At 29.4% G+C, this 15056-nt stretch overlaps 1 protein-coding gene across 1 annotated transcript; it reads right to left on the reverse strand.

Annotated features, from left to right (window-relative positions):
- Positions 1-859: 859 nt before the first annotated feature.
- LOC129297533 (protein JASON-like) lies at positions 860-5251 on the reverse strand. The gene is given in 11 exon segments (XM_054935869.1): positions 860-968; positions 1301-1353; positions 1437-1493; positions 1575-1972; positions 1975-2122; positions 2124-2267; positions 2269-2377; positions 2787-3034; positions 4478-4557; positions 4675-4723; positions 4984-5251. Coding segments are annotated over 11 exon segments (1545 nt in total). The 5' UTR covers positions 5134-5251.
- Between the last annotated feature and the right edge of the window lie 9805 nt (positions 5252-15056).

The raw sequence follows: 15056 nt of genomic DNA on the forward strand, positions 1-15056 counted from the left end.
TTTATCATCATTTTTTATTGTAAAAAAATTATATTGAACAAATTGGTATAATATTTTATTATAAATATGTTTTTCATATCTTACTTATTTAAATTATTAAAATATTATATATTTAATAATATTTCATTCAATTTAAAGGGTGCAAAATTGTAAATTTTATATATATCACTTGTAATTTTTCTTAAGTGATTTGCACCCCTCAAATCAAGATGGCTAGCCACTGCCTGTGTTCTCTAGGATCACCTTTTAACACTAAGCATTTTGCGTTATGGTATAATGATAAGTTTTGTGCGTCCCGTATGAGAAAATGATTTGCAATTTACAAAGCAAAGCCACTTTCACGTCATTGCAACTCATGAAGGCCCGCTGATTGTCAAACACATTGTTTTACTTGCAGAGAGCGCAGATTTTGCATATCATCCAACACGAACAACATAATCTTCATGATATTGTCATCTAATCAACACAATATTAACATTAATTTATATAATAAAATATTTGCAACAATACAGTACTTCATGCCCTGCATTATTACTTATATTCATGAACTTCCTTGTTGCATTCGTCTTTTCCTTTTTAGAGACATTCTTTAATGCTTGTTATAATTCTTTTTAAAAGTCCACAATAAATTAATGTATTTTACAAAAATTAATTAAAGTCCACGGACCCTAAGCTCCGTTAATCCAATACCCCCATTAACTCAATTCTCATTACTTTTTGTACAATGCAAGCGCCGGCACACTTTGTAGCCTACCTTACCACCAAAAAGTGGTTTATAATCGGATTGGTAATTCAACTGCCATCACCCTATCCACCAACCGATACTTGAGGAATGAGTAATGACCAACTGATAGATTTATCAAAATGTCACTACAGATTGCGGATGACTTGAGGTTTGCATCTGAGATAGAGCTGTATCACTTTCTTCATTGTCATCAAAAGCAATGGGCTTTCCACATACATTCTTCCTGTTAATCAGTCACAAATTGCTAAGATGTTACTATTCATATTTATAGAACGAAATGTTGAGAACTACACATTCAACAGCAATGAAAAATGAATGAATTCTTCAATGAACACGAACAAATTTGAGAGACCAAGCAGGTCTCTGAATCGGTAAATTGACCAATTTAATCTTCATAGATTCCCAGAGTTCAACTTTCGTGTCTTTTGCCCTTAAAATAAAATTAATCGAGTTCAAGCAGGATCTTGCCCCAAGTAAACTGGCCAGCTCCAAATGCAAGCCAGCCACACCATGACAAAAATAACGAATTTTATCCCATTAAGTGAGGTCAATTACATGAATAATATGATATCATTGTACTTGATCAATGACAATGAGACAACGACTAACTGTTCATAGCATTATTGGAAACAAAAAACAACAAATGGATAGAAGGCATAGCATACCTTGAGAGACAAAGCTGTCCTCAGACAGTGGCCTTCTCCAACCGCTCTTCAAATGGTGTTGCATGCCAACTTACTTTCTGATCCTGTAAACAATCCGCTTTAATTAATTTCAGTATTTTAAATTTTGAATCCTTGCATCACAAATAAAGATGTAAAAGACATACTTCCTTATACTTATTCGTTGAATTTGGTATGCCATTGCCATCCCACCACTTTGGGGGAGGAATTTCGGATTCTTCTTCGTTCCAGTGAGCTGCAACCATCCCAATGATAGGCCTATCTGCAGGAGTTTTACGAGAAAGAGGAATCTGACTGTAAGCAGCCTCCATTCTCTTCCTTCTCTCTGCCTCAATGACTGATGCAGGCTTCAACCAAGTAGATAAGCTTTCTTCCACTTTAGATTCATTTTCATATGAGTGTTGCTTTGACTGTTCTATTGTAGGAGTTGAATTTTGAGGCTGCTCATGAGAAGATCTCAGATCACTTGAATCTTGCTCAGTGTTTAAATCTTCTTCCTCAAGCACCTTGCACTGAGAGAGATTCTCTCGTGTTCTTGGAATGCATACACAAACTGGGACCTAACTCGAGGCTTACCATTAGGAAAATCATCTAATGTTGCAGGGTACACAGTTCCAGGTGTTTGCATTTCATCAGATAGTTTCCTAGGGGTTGCGTAAGGTGATGATTTGTGTGCACTCTGATTGTTTGGTGACTCTGTTTTTCTTCATAGGACCCCCACCATATTCAGAAGAACTCCCACAGGAAGAGAAATCAGTATCACATTCAAAACGTACAGACTTGTTCTTTCTCTGAATGTCTGCAACCGTTGGCCATGGAGAAACTGAAGCTGCATTTTTTTTCAGATCGATTATCACAAGTCTTGCCAACGGTATAAAGGCTCCTTGCTTTACTTCCTTCAGTTGAGTCAGCAGAGTCACTTTGAGTGTATTGTGCATTGGAGATACAACTGCAAGATTAATAAATTTATCATTATCATGTATTCAAGAGCAATGTAACTTTTAGGAAAGGACAAGGTATAACTAAATATGTCTTTCACAAGAAGACGACTCCATAAAAAGCATGATAAAAGGGGGAAAGGGCGGGGGAGACCAGCGTCACAATTTTTTTTTTTTTTTTTTTTCTTTCCAGGGACAGCCTTTAAGGAGTTATATTCTCGTAGCTTCTTTGGTAGTGTGATAAGCCATAGCCGATTCCAAGCACAGTCAACTTCCAAATCTAAACATATCAGCTGGGATCGAAAGAGATACGATCTTCTATTTAAAAAAGGACTAAAACCGTTTTTAAACAATCATTATTAATCATTATAAGGAAAAAGAAAAAGAAAAAGAGATATGCAAGAAAAAGAGTTGGATAACCTGCTTGGTGTGCGGTCTAAAGAATCCCTGCCATCTCCCCATTGTTCAGCAGGTTTTATGGGAGTTGGGGGATCAAGAGTCTGAACATCCAACTGGAGCTTCTCAACAGATGCATTAGGAAGCCAAGAATGAAACCGTGAAGATTCATAATCCTTGCTACAAGAAGGTGACGGTTTCAGTTTCCGAGATGCTTTCCGGATTTCAGCAGGGGTCCCAGCCAAAGTACCGCAAGCTTTAAGAAACTTGGCCTACAGAAAAAATTTAATTTACTTAACCAGATAATCAATGTTAAAGAAACAATACATGAATTCAAAGACACCCAAATAGAATTAGATAATAAGTTCATAAAATAAGAATTAATAAATTATTTGATTACAAAAATCCCTAAAATATTTTGAAAAGGTTGTTACATGTAAAAATGAACCTCAAAGATTCATTCTTCATAAAATAAGTTTAATTTGTATAAATTTGAGTTAACATTTTAAGAGTGTACTTTCTATGATTACTTATTTTGCTGCTTCTCAAACTGCACAGTTACATAATGGAGTAGATATATCAATGTGGAACTCCCGCAATATCATCAGCATGATAGCCTGAAAATTGTTTATCTTCACAACAAAGGCAACAAGATGAATTACCAAGAAAATGATACATCTAATTTGAAGCCGCAATGACCTTTTTGTCCAGTTTGAGTACAAGGCCAGCAATATGCATCAATTTGCCATCATATAAATAAATAATTATTATTTTTAGGCTTACTAACCAAGTCAACAGATAGAGATTCCTCTAAAAATCACTCGCCCTTCTCCATCCCTCTGACATTGAACAATACTAAACAAAGACAAGTACTAGAACATTTGTGATTTACATGAACCAAAGCAATATTGAGGCAACTGGAGTGTCAGTTCACGAGATTGTGTGCACATTTAAAGAAAGCCATATGCACCAACTTGAGTTACAAGAAAAACTCAATGGCAGAGAGTCAATAACAGAGTAACAGACTATTGCGTCTCTCAAGCATTTTACAGATTCCTAGTCTTGAAATTCATGTAAAGATAGATGTTCCATCAAAATGAATAATAGCATTGAATACGTGATAATATCTCTACTTTGGAATAAGTATAGAATCTGTCATGGAAGAACTAAATAGTCGATTCATGATTGTAAGAAATTAACACACTAAATTGGTAAAGAAGAATGAGCGAATAAGGACTTCTAATACAAACGATTCTGTAAAGCTAAGGAAACTTCTAAGAATTACACAATTCAAAAGGCATAGTGAGACCAGAATGGTGGTACCAAAGTGACGGATGACTTCTATAACAGTCAAAACTAGACGAAGATGGTAGGAAATGCTGATTCTTAACATGTGAACTAGTTTCCAGTATATTCTCATACTTAAGAGGTATGTATGGCAAGTTATTCTCAGTCACTCCGCTCATGAACAGAAGAGCTGAGAAAACAAAAGCTAGAAAATTGGTGCACTGCACCTGATTAGAGATAAGAGAAACCCATAAATAAAATCTGACAGGATGAAAGAGAATCACAGGAGATAAAAATGGCGTTCTCCCTCAGGATGATTTGAAATTGAAATAAAATGTCCACCAAGTACAATTACAAACCAAAATGGAAAATCCGATACAACTGATCTTGTAGGACATAGCATACTTCTATCATTGGATAAAAATTACCTCATCCATAAGCGCCTTGTCATCCATCTGAGATCCCAAGCCAACTTGTATCCTCGCATCGCGTGGAGCATCTTCTTTGTCTTCAAAAAAGTTTTTAAACCAAAAAAAAGTACTAAGCATCATACTGAAAAAGAGAAAAAGGTTCAGAAAGGTAATTATAACAACTAAGAAATAGATAGCAGTGAAAAGAGAGATACCTTCGGATAAAAATAAAGAAGAGAGATGATTTCGAGATACCACAGCTTCCTGCTTTAAAGCCAGCAACAATAAATAAACAAACCAATAGATTAAAAAAAAAAACTCTACGCAACTTTGATTGTTCCTCAATTTCTTAAAGATGCAGGAAACGAGAAAAATCACGACGCCATAAAGAACAATTTCTCCGCCTTCTTTAGCAAGCACGCAACACAAATTTGAAATTACAAAAGAAAGACAGAAAAAAGCAGATAAGGAAAAAGCTGTATCGACAGTTCTTGACGGTATGAAACAAAATTCTAGAACATTACACCAGATTTGGAACGGGAATGATCAGCGACGAGCTGGGCAGTTGGGAGGCGGCGATCGTCTCTGAACCTGAAGCAACCGAAGAAGCAACCCATGACTCTGGAAAATGATCGGTAGAGGAAACGAAGTACGAATCGGAAGAGAATGAGCATGTCAAGGAGGAGGAGGAGAGGAGGATTTCGTCTTCAAAACCTCAAATCAAACCTTTTTCCACTTCTTTTTTTTTTTCTTTTTTAGGTTTGAAATTGAAAAATCTGGGAGAGAGAATTAGAGTGTGTGTGTGTGTTGTGTTGTGTGCGTTGGTGTGAGGGTGTGTGAACTGAATTAAGGTGAAGAGTCGTTTTTAAAATTTGAACTAACAGGAGCGAGGGAATGAATGCTGCACACGCTTCTCTTGCACTGATTAGTCTTAATTGGAAATGTACGTTAATATTCTTGTTTTAAATCTTCCTATTGCGCTAATAATAATAACTTTCATTCTTATTGTCAATTTGTTACTCCTTTCTTTTAAAAATATAAAATATTTTTAATTAAATTTCATCTTTTAATAAAATAGTTATCGATTTTTAAATTAATCTTATCTTTTCATATTTATCTCTATTAAAAAATTACAATAAATATAAAGTTTTTATTAATAAAGATACTTTAAAAAAAAGACAATCATTATATTTTGAAAGACTAAAAATATTTGTATTTTTAATATCCAACTCCTTAGAAAATACTTTATATTTTTAAATGGAGGGAGTATTACTTATTGGCCGGAAATAAAACTTACATTATTTATTCATTATTTTTGCCAGAATTTATTGATTACTGATATTCGTTCATTGTACTATTTATTTATGCAAATATATTTTTAACAAAACACTTATTTTAAAAAATTAAATGTTCTTTATATTCTCTCCTTCTCAATTTATAAAATACTTCTATGAGAGATTCAATATCTTAAAATATAAAATATGTTGATAAAAATAAATTTTTGTTAATAATTTTTTAATATTATTTTTGATATATATTCTCTCTTTTTAGTATTTTTTATAAAATAAGTTTAAAAGAAGGATTTTTTTATTTATATTTTTATTTTTTAAAAAATAATATTAAGTGTATTTAATAAATTTTATTGGTACAAGTGATTTTATCTAGAAATATCTTATTAGTTAGAACTAAAGAAATACATGACATAAAATTTAAAAAATAATTCCAGAAAATATAATATTTGTAAGTAACCTTTTAATGCAAATACTCTCTTTGTTTAAAAATATAAGACTTTTTTTAATGAGTTAAATATTAAAAATATAAGGTATTTTTAATCTTTTAAGAATATATCATTATTTTTTTTAAATGTCTCTATTGTTGAATGACTTTATATTTATTGTAGGGTGTTTAATAAGAGTAAATATAAAAAATAATATTAATTTAAAAATAAATAATTATTTTATTGAAGATAAAATTTGATTAAAAATACTTTATAATTTTAAATGGAGAGAGTATTTGACAATTTTTTCATTGTATTTTTATCACAAAATAATTAAATATCATCCGATGGTAAAAGTTTGACTCACAAGTCACAAAAGCCATCTGTCAGTATCAATGCCTATTATTTAACACATGATTCTTGAAAAAGAAAGGGCAAAAAATATTAAAATGCTGAACCTCTTTACTCTATCTGAGAGGCATGTCAACTTTCTTTTCTTTTTCCTCTTTTGTTTTTCCCTGTTTGGTCAAACAATGTTTTCCCTCAATCATTCCAACCTTTCTTTTGTAATTATTTCATCCTTAAAAACTAGTTCGAAATGTTTGCTATAAATGTACTTGAATGCAATTAGATGAAGAAAAACAAAACGAGCCAAGGTCCAGACAAATAGGAACCATTAACCATTCCTTGTGTCATTATTATTATTTTGCCAGTATTTCGTTATCAATATATTGGTTGTTAAATTGTTGAAAGTATATTTATAATTTCTTAGTCATAATGTAGCATCCCAGTTTCAATAAGTTTGGTTGAAGAATTCATTTTGGTTGGGGATTAATTGACTTAATTTTATGGAATTTTTGAAGGTTTCATGGAATTCGTTTAGGATTCATTCAGTCATTGAACAAATTGGGCTTCAGCCTAATCATATTTTAATTACTGGGCTTTTGCCCATTATGATTGTAACTATTGGGCTTCAACCCAAGACTATTCTAATGGAGCATCCTAATATTAGATTTCAATATTGTTAAATTTTTATTATGACAAATAAATGGGAATAAGATTTTTTTTTTTCAAAATAAATAATAATTAAAAAGAAACGGTTGCAGCACATTAGTAAATCATGATTGTGGTTTTGGCATGTAATCCTGATTCATTTTAGTGATTCCTGGTACTTGGCTGATTTCAGTATAATAGCAATGTAATCCAGATTCCCTTGTACTCTTGTGCATTCAGATGCACTTGAGGAGAGGCATATGCACCCTTTAATTTGAAAGAAATTATAAATAAATAGTATAAATTTTGTTATTTTAACCTCTCTAGAGTTACAAAGTTTTGCATCCCTTGAAATCTAGACTCTTTTTTTGTGTGAATGTTTTAACTTAAGCTTAGTTTTAAATTTACTAAATTCAAAACTCTAATATGATTTTTAAAAAAAATACACTAATTTATTTAATTTTTTAAAGTTTATGGTTGATTATTATATATTTATAGATTTTTTATATATAAATAATATTATAAATTAGTGACTGATATGGAAGGAATATTTTTTATAGCATTTGATAATAAGGGGAAATTATAAAATATTATTTTCAAAAATAGTAAATAATTACTTTTGAATTATTATTCTTAAAATTAATCTGACATAGATCCTAGTTTCGCCACTGTCTAGACCACACTAATAGGAATTACATTACATCATGGCAAAAAACATTTTATGCCCTTAGGTTGTTTCCTCATTTTCCTCAACAAGTCATGCCTGTTTGAGGGATTAATTGATTTAGGAGCAAAAAAATTAATTAATTATAATTTATCCAAACACTAACTTCTCGACTTAATCGCTATTTTTGGAAAAAAAATCAATTTTTTCCAAAGTTGCAAGGTTCAGCTTCTCGCTTCTGCATTTTTTTTTTTTACAAAGTGATATGAAAAAATTACATAAAATGTCCAAGAAAAAAATTACAAAAAAGACACAAAATTTAATAAAAATAAAATAAAACTCTTTTCTTTTTTTTTAAGTAAAATTTAAATTTTGAACCTTTAAAAAATTTATTAGTATAAATATCCAAATAAATTGTATTATAATATAATTAATTATAATTATAATTTATCATTTAATTAATTATTTTTATAATTTATTATATTTAACTGAAATTCAAACAAGCACGTCCACTTTTAGATCTGCCGCCACACTTCTTTCCTTCACGGCTTCACGATTGACACCACTCCGTTGGCTATGAACTGAGATTTGAGACGTCGAACCAAATCTGCAACGATTTGCGAGAAAGGAGGATGGATGCAAAGTGAACTTGATTTGCGACGATTTTAAACCAGATCTGCAGTGATTTGTGAACTATCTTATTATCGCTTTCATAAAAAAAAAAAAAAAGCTGTCGGATTTTGTCAGACTGGAAGATCAGAAGCGACACACATGGATACAGATCATATGCAGCGAAAAAATGATCCACTGGTTGGGAAGTGGGATAATTCAGAGATGCATTAAAAACCTTTTCACAGGCAAGATACTTAATCACTTTATATCTACTGTGATTTATATAAATAAAATTTTTAAATAAATATGTTAATTGATTTAGACATTCCATATTTAATTCCGATGGTTAAAATTTAATATTAAAATTTTAATAATTCTTTAAATTGATTATTCAGGTTTATTATGAATGATTTATATTTAAAAATTTTAATTTGTAATTTAAAAAAATTGAACAGTGTTAGTTATGATATTATCATTATTTTTGATATTGTATTTATCAAAATAAAAATTTATAAAAAATTAATATTAAACTTAGACCATCCAAAGTAGGATAGTTAATTTTAAAAATAAAAAAATTAATATTAAATTAAATTATCTAAATTATATGTATTATCTAGATTGATAATTAACAAATTGATAATTTTTATAATTTATATAATATTTTTAAATTATAAAAAGTCATAACTTAATTATAATTTTTTTTAAATAAACCTCATTGTGTTGTTTGTAAATGAGAAGCCCTTTTTATGCTGCTCTCTCTTGCCAACCATTAAATACAATCTACATAAGGGTACCCCACTTCTTAGCGTGTGATCTGTATCGCGACGTACATGGTACCTTCTTCTTCTTATTTATTTTTATTTTTTTTTTTTGGCCAAAGGTACATGGCACCTTATTACTATCTATTAAATGTTGGTGTGAAAGAAATTGAAGGATATATATAGATATATATATATATAGAAGAATAGTAAGGGTGAAATTCACCGACCTAACCTTTATTTTACTTTAATTACAAATACCTCCCTTTATTTTTAAAACCTATATAAACCTTTCTTAAAATAAAAATTACATTACACATATCTCTCCTTTTATTTTAAAGATTCAATTTTCATATATCCAACAATTAACCGTTAAATAATATATTTTGGACTAAAATACCCCTTTAACATCATAATTAAATTATATAAATTGATAAAAAATATTAAATATAAATAAACTTATCCATGTAATATGGCAAATTTAAGATTCATTCAAATAAACTTATTTATATAGTAACTTTTTAAGTTTTAATTATATAAATTGATAAAAAAATATATTAAAGGGTTAACGAGTATTGTAGAGTACTCTAAACTATTATTTGAATAGAGTCATGAACCTTAATCTCTTAAAATGAGCAAAAACTTCTCTCAACTTGTAAATTTCAAGCAAATTACCTTGTCATTAATTTACATATAGTTACTATTACTTTTGTCTTTGTGGAGCCCAGTCAAAGGTTGACATAACACTAATCTCTCTTGACACATGACATGCCAGCTAGATTATATAATGGTCAACATTGTAAGAATAAATGGTAGGAGATAATTTACTTAGAATTTACAAGTTGAGAGGCTTTTTTGCTCATTTTAAGAGTTTAGAGTTCAGAATACTATTCAAATAATAGTTTAAGATCCATGATGCTCATTAACTCCTTTTTAAATATACAAGAATGAAAATTTAATGAGGTAGAAATTTAAAATAATTAGTAACTTAATATAATGAGAGATAAATTAATTAATATAATTTTTTATTATATTAATTTAAATATAATTTATGTTTTCTAATTTTAATATTTTGTAATATGTTTATATAAATATAACTATAATATTCTTTAAAATAGGAAGAGAGGGAAGACGTTAGATTATAGGGCATATTAGTAATTTCAAATTTTTGTCACATATTTTAATTAATATAATAAAGCATTTTAGAATTTTAAATGGAATATTCTTAACAGTGTTAAAAAAATGAAATAAAGTGTAGGTTTAAAAAATAGAAAAAAAAATTTATGTAATTTTAACAAACTTGAAGGAATGTCAATTTATTTAACTCTAATAGTAAAGTTGAAAACTCATTATAAAATTTAAAATATAGTTAATAAGTGTCAAGGTTTTTATTAATGTTCATAAAAACATGTTAAAAATGAAATATAAATAAAATTATAAGAGTATATATAATTTTTAATCTTGAGCTCCTAAAGTTAAATAATCTGAACTCCACATGCAGATAGCATGATCATCCAGCAACAACATGGAAAAAGGCATACAAAGTGGATTCTTTACTGGTAATTACGTGCAAGAAAATGAGAGTTTCAGTGAGAATTTCAATGTAGGCCATATTTATGAACAAGACAAGATATCCCCTAAATTTACAGCCTCAATTGATGATGGTTCGTCATTGAGCTAAACAGGTGGATCTCGCCCATATATAGCCCTGAAAGGTGTCATTCTGATGCAGTGTGATATAAGGTGCTTTACCAATATTCAACTCAAGATAACCATTTAACCCATTAAGTGAGTTTTTCATTTGTGAACCACTCCATTCAGCACCTCGGTTTCACCGTAATTTTTGGATGATAAGCGAAACTAAGGTGTGACTGAGTTTTTTGGCCCTGTTAAATAATTCCTTCTAAAATTGACTTATAAAAATTTTATCTCTATCGAACACAATGGTTTTATCCATTTGAATTTTATGGAAGCCATAAAAATATTACAGAAAATTATGAAGGATGTTTTGTAATTTTGATATCATGATGCAAGGGTTTTAATGGAAATAAAAGTTAAAAAAGGGACACACGCCCATTTTAAAACGCGCACACACAATTGATTCATTTAGTGAGGCGACCTCCTTCTTTCTTCTCAGAGAGAGAGAGAGCATGACAGCGCAGTGAGACCTGCATTATCAGAGGGTACTGAATCTCGGAGCTCCATTTCTTTCTCATAACCTCTTTAAATAATAAAACTCCCTTCACAAAAATTATCATACGCGATGATAACTTTCTAACGATATAAATATTGAGGATGGCAGAGCAAGTTTAAGAATTAGGGCTTAGAGGAAGTGTTAAGTTTCACCAATTGGGAATCATAAGATTATTGAGGTAAGTGAGTACTTAAATTTAATCTATTTACTTTATTAAATAAGGTTTCATTTATGCATATGAGTATATTAAGATTGAGCCCTAGAGGGATTCCAAATTTTAGAACTAATTATTCTTAGAACTTTGATAATTGGTTATAAGTAGCTTAATTAGAAACACTTGTAAAAAATTGATTTGGGTTTAAATCAGAAGTTTGAGTGATTTTTCTATTTATGGATTAATTAATGCAAATTTTTGGGATATTTTTGGTATGAGCAATCTAGACAATATTTGGCTAAAACTTATTTCAATTACGAACTTTAACAAATAAGGATATTATGTTTAAATTTCACAAAAATTGGATTTGATTTGAGTTAAATTCAATATTCGAAATTCTTAGTCTTAAAAATGATTTTTGGCATAACTATGAAATTAGGAACTTTTACGCTTTCTTATAGTTTTTGAGAGTGATTTGGGAATAAATAAAAGGTTATGAGATAATTAGAATTGTGGGATTCATTGGTTATACTTGAATTTTCTTGTGTGTGTGTAATTGGAAATATAATAATAAAATTCAAAGTTTAGCATCTTAGAATTTAAATGTAAATCAAGGAATTTTGGTATTTCATATAATTGGAGGATTTAATGATAAATTGAGGTTTCTAATGAGTGATGGAGCTAAAAAAATGTTTGATTTAGGATCAAAATGAAGAATTTGAGATGAGAAATAAGAATTTTAGTTTAATTATCCCTTGTATTATAAACTTTGTTGACCACTAACAAATATTTTTATTTTGGATCAAACTTGGAGAAATGGAAATTTGGAGTTATGATCAATTGAAAATTTGAAATTGATTATTGAAGGTTCAATTGGTTTAATAAAGCTCAATGATGAATAAGAATTAGATATGATATGAAACCAAATGATAATAATTGAGATTTTAAGCTTATGTTTTAGATTAACTATAACTCAGTGTACTCTAATGATTATTTATATAACATATGTAGACTCATTTTGATTATGGTCTTAAGCATGGGGTTATCAAGAATTGTGGTACTTATTGTGCATGCTAGCGCATATTTGTGAGTTATTTTTTGAAATGTATGATCTAATAAGTATTATTGAAAAGTTCATGATATGTTTGATGAAACTAGAATATGAGCCATATTACAAAAAATTCTACTTTGATATATGAGATTTCTTGAGGGACTTATGTTTATGTGTTGAGAAATTGTTATGGAATACTAATGCAATTATTGATTTGGAAATGAATATGTAATTATTAGGAGTTAAATTGTGGTTTTACATGATAATGCTATGTTATGTGCATTAATCATGATAAAATTGAGAATTGAAATATGCTGCATGTGATTAAGCATGTGATTGTTTATATGACCATATTGAGGGAGGGAGTTTGCCTTGTGGGGAGTAGTGATATAAAATACATGTGGTAAGGAGAGCTTGATAACTGGTCAACTCATCTCACTTGTTCATTAAGAGACTGTCCTACTATTTGCTGAGGAACACCGACCACCTTAACTCATCTCCATTAGTTCAATGAAAAGACTAGTTTAGGGTTATGACACCCTACTTATTCCCTAAGGGGGAACCCATAGTTTAGTTATGTGTCCTGTGACCTTGATTAGTCCACACCAATTAATTGAACAGTTTGTTAGAGCAACTAGTTACATGGATTTTAACTTAATCCATGGGTTTAGCAGGAGGAAATGGGGAAGATATAAGGGTGGTTAGAAGTCATGCATTGTGATATGTATGATTGGTATATATTGGCATATATATGATAATTGATTAAATGGTTAAATGTTTTATAATTGTCCCACTTGGCGCCTTATAAGCACAATTAGTGTCCATGGTAGGTAAGACTGTTAGTTATTGAGACATTGTCTCACCTCCCTTCGCTTAATAATTTACAAGTAAAAGTTTATATGGTGATCAGGTGATCCATTAAGGAAGGTTTTGGAAGCTTAGTCTTGCATCACATTACTATATATATGTTGTTACATTTAGGGTTTATGTGCATGACTTTGACAATTTGTCATGTATTTGATATTGTTGTTTACTTGTTGTGGGGATTGCTTGCTATTAGAAACTACTTGTGGTTGTTTATGTAGATTCATATTTGTTGAGATATTTGAGTACATGATATTTTGGAATGTGAAAGGTATTTTCATGAGAAATGATTTGAGAATGAAAATTGGGCTTTATGGTTGCCATAGGTTTTGGGCTTCAATTACCCCAAGCCCATTTGTTATGAACACTTGAGATAACTTTGATAAAAAAAAAAAATTGGGCTTGTTTTCTTTAACCATGTTAGTGGATTTGGACATTTTTTTTTATAGGCTTGCTCATTTTAAAAAGATTTTGTGCAAGCTATTAGAATAATAATAATAATGCTTCATACAAGAGTGTCTCGATTATATATTTTTAGATTTTACTATGATTTAGAATTTTAGATTATTTAAGGGTAAGATTTAGATTCATAGTCTTATATATTCAATATGTTTTTATCTTATTAAATCAAAACAAGTAAATTTTAATGTATTAATAATATTACTAATAAGAATTTGTAATAAAATAAATAATTTATAAAAGATTTGCATATTTTGATTTAATTAGAAATAATCATCTCAAGTATACAATTTAATTGAAAAAAATGACTTAAATAATTAAGTATATAAGTTGTTGTTCATTATTTAGTAAGTTATTTAATTTGCGTGTAAAACTTGGTTGACAACCAATTAAAAAATATTTTACAAGAGGACAGCGAGGAAAAGTTAGCAAGGGAGGTATGAAATATTTGGAACAGTAATGTGAAATGGTTCGACAGGATGAGAAATTAGAGTTATATGCATTCTATTTATTACAAACAATAAAAAAAATTAATCATTTAATTCTTATAATTTTAATTTTAATTCAATTATAATTTAATTTTTAAATTTTCATTCCTTATAATTTAGTCTTTAAAATTTTGACCTTATTGTATTTTAATTTGTAAATTTTTAGTTGATACAATTTAGTTTAACTTGTTTTATTGAATTTTTTTTAAAATATATATAGAAGAAAGAATGTGTAGGTGTGGGGTGGCGGCAGGCAAGAAAAGAAGGGGAGGAGCTTGAATTGTGGAAATTGTGTGCCCAACTATAACTTGCTCTTTCAGTACCATGTCGATAGTCTTGTTCAACCATGCCTGTTACTTTTATGAACTTGCTTATTTAAATATTAGTATTCCCTAAAAAAGTATTTAGACTTATTATCTTTATATGATAAGGTTGTGTCGTGAAAATATTTTTTAATAATATAAAGGGTAATTCACAAAAATGATTAATACCTCTTGAATTATGTGACTTTGATTATAAAAAAAAAAACATATGACAGTATTTCTTGTAATAAAAAATTAGCAAAGTACTCATGTGATGCAAGGGTTTTATATTGTAATTTTTATAAATAAGTGTTAATTTTACAAGAGATCCTTGTTGAAGA

Source organism: Prosopis cineraria, unplaced genomic scaffold (assembly GCF_029017545.1).
Source record: "Prosopis cineraria cultivar Desert tree isolate PC_DT_omini unplaced genomic scaffold, ASM2901754v1 PC549, whole genome shotgun sequence".
In the NCBI taxonomy this organism is placed as follows: domain Eukaryota; kingdom Viridiplantae; phylum Streptophyta; class Magnoliopsida; order Fabales; family Fabaceae; genus Prosopis; species Prosopis cineraria.